At 34.1% G+C, this 11,435-nt stretch overlaps 1 protein-coding gene across 2 annotated transcripts in view; it reads left to right on the top strand.

Annotated features, from left to right (window-relative positions):
- Positions 1-7,867, top strand: part of LOC106102916 (zinc transporter 2-like) — a 25,292-nt gene extending 17,425 nt beyond the window's left edge. The window contains exons 3-10 of one of the 2 annotated variants that reach the window (XM_013282533.1): positions 1,794-1,956; positions 2,291-2,482; positions 3,182-3,353; positions 4,045-4,138; positions 4,669-4,793; positions 5,163-5,278; positions 5,600-5,778; positions 7,011-7,867. In XM_013282533.1, the coding sequence (XP_013137987.1) occupies positions 1,794-1,956; positions 2,291-2,482; positions 3,182-3,353; positions 4,045-4,138; positions 4,669-4,793; positions 5,163-5,278; positions 5,600-5,748 (1,011 nt within the window). In that variant the 3' untranslated portion in view covers positions 5,749-5,778; positions 7,011-7,867. Of the gene's footprint in view, positions 1-1,793; positions 1,957-2,290; positions 2,483-3,181; positions 3,354-4,044; positions 4,139-4,668; positions 4,794-5,162; positions 5,279-5,599; positions 5,783-7,010 lie in introns of those variants that run through there. The other variant, XM_013282534.1, reaches the window with a different exon arrangement.
- Positions 7,868-11,435: the final 3,568 nt, after the last annotated feature.

Below are 11,435 nucleotides of genomic sequence, written 5' to 3'. Positions count from 1 at the left end.
GATTCAGGTGGCCGCTTGCTCGTTTGCCAGCCTTATGTTATATAAAAAAATACTACGTATGTAATTTCCATTCGGCCTCCTCTTACCTCCTACCTACGACGAGAGAGGTATCATTTGAATTTTATTAGCGCCGAGTAGTGCGCAAACACGGGCGAATCCAGCTTTGGCGCCAGGGGGGTTATGTAGTCATGGTCAAGTCAAGAGCTTGGCAAAATATGTAAATATATTTTGTCAAACTCTTGACCGACCAGCTCAGGGGGGGGTTATGGCCCCCATGACCTCCCCCCTAAATCCACCGGTGTGCGCAAAGTTGGTTTTTATGAGTTTTATTTGTGTGTAACGTATAAACTCAAAAACTACAAAACCAATCACTAAAATTCTTACACTTTTAAAATGTTATATTATCTCTTAGTAACATATGGTGTAAAAAATGTTTCTATCAAAGCCGGAATGTACTTTTGTTGTTATTACAAAACATTTTATAATAATGCGGAATTATGATTACTGATGCAATTGTTATTAAGTTAGCGTTTTACGTTTGTTTTTATACAATTTATAATAAAGCAATAGAACAAAGAGTTATTGATATAAATTGTAGAAACACGTAAGTTGTGGTTGTTGTGGGAAAATGCTATGAGTCGAAAATATTTTTATAAGACTTCTAGAAGTTTTGAAACTAACATTTTTTCGTAAACATTATGTTCATTGAATCGAAGACAATTATTGAAAACGAGCTGTTGCCCGCGACTTCGTACGCGTGGTATTAGAAAACATACAAACTATAAAAATTACAAAAAGCTACGTATCCCTCGGGAACCGGACATTTCTCGGGGATGAAGTTTATCCCATGTGTATTCCTGATTTTGATTTAGATATAAAAATGTGCCAAATTTCAATAAGATATGTTGAACCGTTGCAGAATGATCGAGTAAACATTAAAAAACTAAATTAATGAATCCCACGGGAACCGTAACTATTCCAGGGATAAAAAGTAGCCTATGTGTTCTTTCAGACTATGCTCTAAACCTGTGCCAAATTTCATAGAGATCCGTTCAGCCGTTTAGGCTACAAACGCTAACAAACATCCATCCATCCATCTATCCATCTAAACTTTCGCATATATAATATTAGTAAGATTAGTAAGAAGTAAGATATTAAAAATAAATCTATGTTAGATTTATATGCTACAAAAAACATTTTTAAGCTAACTTATGCATTTAAAAAAATTGACATAGAAACGTGCACACTTGATTTTATAATGGGAGAAATTTCTCATTTCTACCAATATTATTTTAATTTATGGCACGCCCATAGACTTTTCTAACACCAGACGTTTCCAGTTCCCGCACATAATATGTTCCTGGTCTTATAGCCATTAGTACTATCCGGCTAACTGACGGTGTATCACTTTAGTAGCTACTCCTTTTAATGTTTTGTATTCATTGAGTCAATGCGAATTGTCCGAAAAAAGGTCGCCCAGTCGTATACGGATAAATCGTTTTATTGTTATCCTGTTCTGCAACTCTGCTACCTAAGTGGCGGAGTATTTCTCGTTGAAAGTCACCGAGAAGGCCCCTCACTTTATGTTCTTTTTTTTTAAAGCCCTAAGTCTTATGTTTTACTGGTTCAATTTTATTATAACATAAGGTCGCAAACATGTATGTGGTCATCTGAGTTTGTGTGTATCCGTTGCATCGGGCGAGCTGGCCCATTTGTACGAAAATGTTAAAGTGGCCTCTACGACTGTCAAAACGCGACTAAACAGTTGTCTAAATAAAATGTTGTTCTACCAGGTGTGCGAGTTAGTGGGAGGGTATCTGGCAGGCAGTTTATCAGTGATGTCTGACGCGGCGCACATGCTGAGCGACTGCGGGGGCTTCGCCCTAGCACTCTTCGCCTTCAGATGTGCTCGCAGACCTCCGAATGCCACCATGTCGTATGGATATCGACGAGCTGGTGTGTAACAAGATGCTTCTAGAATGTTCGATCAAAATTTTGAAAGCTTATATGGGTATTTCATAGTTTTATTTAGAAACATGATTTCGTGGAAATTGTCATAGAAGTGAAATTTTATATGATAAGCAAATTAATGTAATGTGAGAAAGTTTCTATCGATGTTTTTTAAATGTATATCCCATTAAGAAAGTGATTGCTGCATTAAGAGTTACTTAAAGGTAACCTACAGTCTAAGTTTAAATTTCGCATACAAAATCATAAAGTAGCGCTATTGGCAACTATTAAACATTTACCAGGCAAACAAGGGACAGTAAATCCATCTGTTTGTCACCAGAGGTGTTGGGAGCGATGGCATCGGTGCTTTTGATCTGGGCGTTGACCGGTATCTTCGTATACGTGGCGGCGCTGCGCATACACACGGGAGAGTACAATATAAAGCCGGATATGATGATGATAGTGTCAGGCTGCGGTGTTGCCTTCAATGTGGTGCTGGCTTTAGTGTTGCACGGTTGTGCTTCTGATATCGGTGAGATATACATCGCAGAAGGGCGCATTTTTTAAATATTAGTAGATTTTTGTAAATTTTCCTTTAACCAGTCCAATTAAGCTCTAGGCTTGTGCTAGGATATGGTTCACGGCAGTCGAATGGCGGGATTCGAACCCTCGTCCGCAAGATCGGTAGTCTGTACCCCAAACTATTATGCTATTGGCACTTGATGCGCTTTTGACTAATCTTTCGCACAACTATTGTGCGATTGTCGATTGTTTCGCAATCAAATGTTTAGTTGCACAATAAGAAATAGCACCTTCATATAACTCAGGAATCGAATCAAGACTAAACAGTTTGTGCGGTAGTTTAGGCAAATTGTAGCTTCTAAAATCACGCAAAAACTTATGTCTTTTGAAATCCACATGGTTTTTAGTCTATTGTATGTATGCAAATTGTATTTGGCTTCCGAAATAATCTTAGTTTAAAAAGTTTACTCCATTTCTATAATCACTATTATTTACTGATTTTTTTATACACAAAAATGTATGCATTATATCCCATAAAAGTAAACTTAACTCTTATTGGATACTAATAGCCTTACAAATAAACGCGGTATTAAGTCAAACTTAGGAATACACTAAGTATAAGTTTATTTTTTGTATAAGAACCTATGCATTATTCCTCATAAAAACAATCTTAACTCTTCTTAAATAAGGAATAAGGTTGAATTTCTAGCTCACTACCATTCACACGGTGGCGCTGCGTGCGGACACGCGCACACGCACGAGGAACGGCCACGTATTGGGTTTAAAATGTTCCGTCGCTCCAAACATAATGGACTAGTGAATGGAGACTACAGCCTGAAGGATATGGCCACTGTAGAGGCTGATGTTCATTCACGGACAAAGTAAGTCATTATAAGCTATCTATACAATTATAATAAAGCGTAAACACACACTTCTTTGTTGCCTAAGATGTCAGCAATTACACCATATTATATCATCATTATCCACTTGCCCTTATCCCTTACAGAGGGTCGGCACAGTATGTGCTGCTCTTCCATACATCTCTATCAGCCGTCATATCTGAATCCACTCCTTTCTTAAGCATATCCTCTTTCACACAATCCATCTATACTTTCTTCGGTCTTCCTCTTCCTTTGTAGCCATCCACATTCAATCTTAACCTTTCTGGTTTATGTCTCCATCTCGTTGCATAACATGTCCATACCACACTAACCTTTTGCTTCTCAATTTCTCCACCACTGGCGCTACTTTCAAACTTCCTCTAATGTACACATTCTTAACTTAATCCATTCTTGTCACACCACACATCCATCTTAGGGGATAAATGTTTTAGATAAAAACCCTAATGTGGGCAAGGGACCATAAACTACAAGCTGCCAACATTAAGGAAGCAAGGTTGCCATGGTTTGTCATCATGTCATTTTGACATTTGCAATTGATAATTTCACAAATGTAAACAATAAAATAAAATTTTCATAATGTTATGTGGATGATTGGTTGGTTGGTTGATTGGTGGCTGAAAGATTTCGTATCATTGGTCTTGGTAAAGGAAAAAAATGTATTTTCTTCTAGAAATATCAATCTCCGTGCTGCCTTGGTCCATGTGATAGGCGATCTCATACAGAGCTGCGGCGTGCTGCTCGCCTCTGTACTTATTAAGTTCTATGTAAGTTTAACATAGTTTTGACTTACAAAATAACTTGTACTATCGGGGAATCTGACGGTGCTCTATAGTTTGAAGTTCTTGTATAATACAATAGGATTCTTTTAAATGTAGGACAAAAAGTCGGTCAGTGTTACACTATACATTAATTTTTATACTTTTATATACTAGCTGTTGCTAAAGTCTGCGTCTATGTACAAAAAATAATTGTAATTAATGTTGCCATGTTACTTAGTGGTAACGTAACTATTAATAGGTGATTTTTTTTAAATCGGCCCAGTAGTTTTTGAGTTATTTTAATGCATAAAAAAAGTAATTTTTTGTCTTTATAATTAGTAATTATTATTATTTCGTTATTTGCAACTCAAAACTAAATCAAAAAGGCGTAGTTTGTGTTGAAACAAAGAATATGACAATTTTTCATAGAGTGGAACACCGACATATATCCTGACTGTACTTACTGTTCTTAATATTGTCTTTTTATTAGGATTTCACATAATTTTGGATGTTTTTACTGTATTCGTGTATTGCAGCCGGACGCGAAGATAGTGGACCCTATCTGCACGTTTGTGTTCAGTGTGCTGGTGCTGCTGACGTCAGCGCGCGTGGTGCGAGACGCCTTGTCTATGCTCATGCAGGCTGTGCCCGCTAACTTCAAGTTAGTCACTTTAATCTTATCTTACTAATATTATAAATGCGAAAGTTTAGATGGATGGATGGATGTATGGATGTTTCTTAGAGTTTGTAGCCTAAACTGCTGAACGGATTTTGATGAAATTTGGTATAGATGTAGATAATAGTCTGGAAGAACACATAGGCTACTCACTTTTGTTTTTTTTTTATATCCACGCGGACGGAGTCGCGGGCGAAAGCTACTAGTAACGTATAAATGTGGGAATGGATTTTTGCGTGGAACGGAACGGAAGTGCAGAGAGAGAAGTTGAAGGGCAAAAGGTGAAATGGATCAAAGATGCAGTTTTTAACTGATTTTTTTGGTGTTTCACTTGTTTACATGAATATGTGTTAGGTACCGCGAGTGCGTGTGCGCGCTGCGCGGCGTGCGCGGCGTGCGGCACGTGCACTCGCTGCACGTGTGGGCGCTCTCCTCGCACTACACCGTGCTCAGCGCACACATCGCCATCGGTGCGTCTCACATTTATATATACTGACACTCGTCATTATCATCCTCTCCCCTACCTCATGCTGCTCCCGTAATGTCGCATTTGGTTTTCCCCTCCACATAACTCTATCAAACGTCATCTCAGTCATCAATCCCTTCATCATGTCACCTTTCACACAATCTTCTTCTTAGTAAGTCTACTTTTACTGGTGTACCACATTCGTAACTAACGTTCTCCTTGTAACATGCGATTCATCCCTCCTTTTTACTCCTTACCTTCTGTACCACTGGGAATACCCTAAAACTTCAAAATAAGAAAAATACAGGTGTTAATATCGGTACAGATGACGTGTCGGAGAGCGAGCGCGTGCTGCAGGAGTGCCAGGCGCTGGCGCGGCAGCAGTTCCAGGTGCAGGCGGCCACGCTGCAGGTGGAGCGCCACGCGCCGCGCGCCGCCTGCGCGCAGTGCCGCCAGCCCGCAGACACGCCCTGACAGCCGCGCACACTCACACGATGAGCTGGGGTGAGGCAAAGGGGGGATCTTCCAGAAACTTTGTCGGAAGACAGGGTTATGTTATGGGGGTCACTGGACACATTTTTGGAGAGGAGGGGGGACACCTCCAAAGATACTCTAACTTGTAATGGAAGACGGGGTTATGTTGTGAATCTGGGGACACTAGAACCCGCTTTGTCCCCACGTTGGGATAGATGAGAATAAAAAGTTTCATCCGTCCCATATTTTACTCCCACTATCACCAATAAGGCGACAGAGGGAAATAAAATAAGTTCCAACCGTCCCTACGTCGCAAAATGTGGGACGGATGATATTTTTTATTCTCATCTGTCTCCACGAGGGCACAGCGGGGTGAGGGTTGGGAATAATCCCAAAATACGAATCATCATCACCAGCCCACTATGCGTTAACTTCAATATACGGGTGACTAAACCATAGTCAAACCAATATAAAAATAATATTCAACCATATTTGCAACTGCCTGTATAACATGTAATTTTTTCGTAGATGTTAATTTACAATAGACTTGTAGTGTACTTATTTACGTATTTATTTATTTATCTATCTATTTATTACACTACATTTATTTATTTATTATATTACATTCACTCATACACATTCACAACATAACATCACATTCATAACCCACAACACATCACATATATTCCCATACACAAATATTATTATACTACAAACAGACAGACGCGCACACTCCACATTCACACTATATAATTTCAACACGCTACACAGGCACAGCGCCACGCGCGGCGCGGACGCAAATCGTCCGAACTGCAAATCATGCGCCGCGCCGCGCCGCGCCGCGCCGGCCACCAAACAGTCGCCTCGCTCGTTTGCCCTCTCTCCCGCCATTTTGTCTACGTGTTTTCTTTGTTTTATTTGTTCATATCGTTTTGTGTTAGTTTTTAATTTGTGTACGTTGCATCGTACGTTATATTGTGTATGTGCACAAATAAACTGCATTGTGGTTAACTATAATTGGTGACCCCGACTACTACTAATACTACCACTTTATCTTGTCATGCTATAGTTGCTAATTTAATTGATGTGTGTTCTGTAAAAATATTAATTAATAAAAAAAGTAGGTAGTCTATGTGTTCCAGATATCCTCTACATCTATGACAAATTTCATAGAAATCCATTCAGCAGTTTAGGCTACAAACTAACAAACATTCATTATTTTTTTTTTATATTATTAGTAAGTTTTTTGTTTTTTTTTTCAGGTGAATAAAAGTTCAAACATATGAGAAATAATAAATGCCAAAAGTGTATGGACTAAGTGTATGGCTATGATGGACAATTGAAACCAAAAATAATATTAAGTAGAAATCTATATATAAGAATAAATAACCTTGATTGACTCCAAAAAATGGTAGTTTTAGCTTGTTAATATATGTTAAATTATTTAAAATATTAATTAGTAGATTGTAGGAGTTGTAAATTGCAGGTAAAAATACAAAAAAAATGTAATAAAAATGTATTGATGACGTCAAAAGTATTGCAAAAATTAGCGAGGTATTATTTTTATTTGGACAGAAAAAATAAAAGTATTTCACATTATGTAAATAAAATTTTTTTGTAAAATTTTTTCTTCAATATAAATTAAAAAAATTCTAGACATATGAGAAATTAAATCACAGAAAATTTCCCTGATTTTTTTACTTATTTAAAAGTGCATTGTTGAAGAAAAAATCTAGTATTCTACAAATTACTATTTTTTTAATGTATAGAAATAAATACTCAAAAATCTATGAGTTATTTAATCTTTTTACTTCGTAGATATTTGGAGGCTTTTAAAATACGGGATGTTCTATCACAAAAAACTAATGTGATACAGGTTGTTACATTTTTCAGACCATTAAATATTGATTTTTAAATATTTTTTTGAAATTAATTTTGCTCAAAATAATTACATTATTAAATGCATAATAATCTATTGATAAATTAGATTTTAGAAGGAAAAAACCTAATTGTGCAATATATTCATACTTTAGTTGATGAAATAAGTCTTAATAAACATTTTTTGTTGTAGCAATTTATATAAAATATATTATATTTTTGTAGTTTTAGGTTATATCCATGTTTATTTAAATAATTAGCTGTTCCAGTGCGACTTCATCCGCATGAAATTATGAACATTTTATTTTATTGTTTAAATTTGTCAAATTATCAATTACAAATGTCAAAATGACATAACATGATGACAACCTTGCTTCCTTGATGTTGGCAGCTTATGGTCTCTTTCCCACATTAGAGTTTTTATCCAAAATGTTTACCTCCTAAGTTTAATGGTGTTAAATTATATAGCCTAAAGCGTGACGTAAGTGTAGGGCTTTTTATTAAAAAACGAATTATTCAAAAATATGCTGTAATTGCTGACATCTTAGGCAACAAAGAAGTGTATGTTTACGCTTTATTATAATAGTATAGATTTGTGTTTAATGTCTTCTGCTCAAAGTTATTAAAATATAAATATGTAGAACATTGTATAATAGTGCCAATTGTTAAATAAAATAAATTAATTATTAATATATTCATATTTTATTATGTACAGGGTGTTTTGTTTTAATTAAGGTTGGGTATGATTTTTTCTTTTCTATAATTTTATTGCTGAAATATATATATTTTTAGTAAATTAACATAACTTTTGATCTCAAATTATTGCGAATTTCCTCTCTTTGCGTTTTTTTTTTCATTTTTTCTACGGATGAGTTAATCATTTTCTAACTAGACTTTTGCTATTTTTTATTTCAGAGTTTTCAATGACAAAATTATAGAAATGTATATATTTATAATTAAGATATTTTTTTTATTTAAAAAATTGCTCCATACAATGTAGAATGTAAATATAATGTGATATTTTTTTGATTGTTGTTTAAAGTTTTTTAGTTATGTTAATAAATGATTAGAAAAAAAATATTTGATATTATTTTGATTGAATACGCAATAACATGATACTTCGGTTCGATGACGTCACATACAGACGATATTTTCCTGTCTTATGTATATTAGAAAAAATTTATTTTGATAAAAATTATTAGATTTAAGATGTATTTTGTATATAAATGCGCTGAAGAAAATGTATTAAATATAGATATAAGGGTATTTATTCGTGCATAATATAAATTCCGTTGAAAATATTTAGAAAAAACTTGTTGTAGAAATAGCGCTGAATACTAGAATTTAGTGCAATAGTTTTCAGTCTAGTCTAGATTTAAAATAGTACTACATTTAGAGTATAAACAAAGTAATTTACTTGATAAAGATTAGAAAAATAAATTGAAAACTCCATAGGAAAAATAACACCCTGTATTTGAATTTTTTTTTGTAATGGCAAATAACTTATGTATTCAGTAATTATTGATGTAAAGATTTTTAAACTCTAAATGTGGTACTATATTTAGTAAAAAACATAAATAATATATAAATGACATTATCTTCGTAGTCTTTGTTAATAAAATTAGAGAAACTAAATAGAATTGTAACTCGGACTTCCGAATGTTTAGATGTTTTTTTGCTTGTATTAATAAGTATGGGAATAATATGTGATTTATATTTTTTTTTGCAAATTTTTCAAAAAAGATTTTTTTACATTTTTTTCATTGTATCGTATAAAATGTTTTATTCCCATCAAATTCGCGTTCAGTATTCTATTTACCAAATCTGTAACCAAAAAAGAAAATATTTTTTTATAATAAATTGGTGTATTTGTATTTAAAATCATATTTATAAAAGACAATGTTAGTTTTTTTTGCGATTTTGTTGATGTAAATGTCTGCCGTCCCCAGTTGGAAGTTTTGTAGATTAAGTACTGAAGATTAAATGAATATTCAAATAGCTTGCTTTTTTTTCTACTTCCTAGTCACTGAACCACACAAACTATAATCTACTCGTTTTCAAATCCCATACTTAGTTAATAAGGAATCATCAAACTATGGTAGTTAAGCGCAGGGTTATTGGTAATTCGATCTATTCTCGTTAGGTGATAGAGGTAAAAAATAGGGGGGATAATTTGTGACAATTTTGACCCCGATATACATTATGCAAAAGTTAACCATTTTTGAGTTTTGATTTTTTCAAAATAAGTCAAAAACTAACAAGACTTTTAATTATGACTTAACTCTACAGATCTACAAAACCTATTAAACACTGATTATTAATTAATATTAAAATATCAATTATTTGTCCGGAATAAAAAATGCTGGATGTAGAAACATTTTTTTTTTCCACTAAAATACTCTAAAAACAAAAAAATCCGCTAAGAACTTGGCTGGCAGATTTTAAAAACATGACCGTTTTTTTTAACTCTAAAAATGCATATTACTAGGAATTATTATCATTTCTTTAGTGTAGTTTTGTCATACTTATCGTAAACTAAGGAACCTAAGAATCTTCTGGTGCTGCGGATGTCCATGATCGTCATTGACCACCTTGGTGTTCACGCCGCAAGTTTGCCCCCTTTTTTTATAAAAAAAAAACCTTATAAACAAACAATCCTGTATAAATATTTTTAAATAAGGAATTTTAGGTACAATAAAATAAACATTTGGAACTACTTAAAATTATTTATTCAATTGAAGGCAAGTCGTCGACAGTCCGCGAGAGGGCGCTCCCTCCATACAAACTACAATACATTGTATGGCTAACGTTTGTACACAACAATATCACAAATGCGAACATAATATTAATTTAAAGCTACTTCATAAACCTCAAATTACATAAAAATCATTGCCATATTAAAAAAAATATGCGTAACACAAACATGGGTCTGTGATATTAAAAAAAAATGTAAAAAAGTACATTATACAAATTAAAATCAATTTTAATTTATTTCCTTTAATTCAAATTTCAATATGAAAATATTTTTATAAATATCAAAAACTGACAACAATAAAAACAATGAATAAATTGACGAGGTTAAGAACACCTATATGACATACTAATTGAAAACCTTAGTACATAATTATAGTCCAATACTTATCTGACCAGATAAACAAGTGAGAAATTACGAAAGTCTACTTCTGCCCTCATACATACAAAAAATCCCAAAATCTCTGACTATAGCTGTCTCTTTTATATTATTTTCTACTTTTTAGGTATTTCATCTATTCCGACAGAACTACACGCCATAATCTCATCAAGCCAGATAAGTATTTCGCACTAAACGTTTCCGTAAAACTTATGTACAGTCGCGGAAATTCGCAGTGTTTCACTTACAGAATAATTAAATAAACGAAATTCATCATTTCTCAATAACCATCATCATCAACTTGCCCTTATCCCTTACGGAGGGTCGGCACAGTATGTGCTGCTCCATACATCTCTATCAGCCGTCATATCTGAATCCACTCCTTTCTTAAGCATATCCTCTTTCACACAATCCATCCATAGTTTCTTCTGTCTTCCTCTACCTTTGTAGCCATCCATTCATTAACACTTTCAGGTTTATGTCCCCATATCGTCGCATAACATGTCCATACCACGCTAACCTTTTGCTAATCTTATCTCAATAACCAACTAATAAAAATAAATTAGCCGTGTATCAGTGACCGGTCTTTTTTTCATTGATTCATTTGAAAGCTGCGTTCTATTGGTTATTGGTTCATATTTCAATGTATATAAGATGTTTAAACGATTGTTTTTTTTTT

The sequence above is a fragment of the Papilio polytes genome, unplaced genomic scaffold (genome assembly GCF_000836215.1).
Source record: "Papilio polytes unplaced genomic scaffold, Ppol_1.0 DF823901.1, whole genome shotgun sequence".
NCBI classification, from domain to species: Eukaryota; Metazoa; Arthropoda; class Insecta; order Lepidoptera; family Papilionidae; genus Papilio; species Papilio polytes.
The sequence above is the reverse complement of the archived record's forward strand: the minus strand, read 5'-3'. Positions and strand labels throughout refer to the sequence as shown.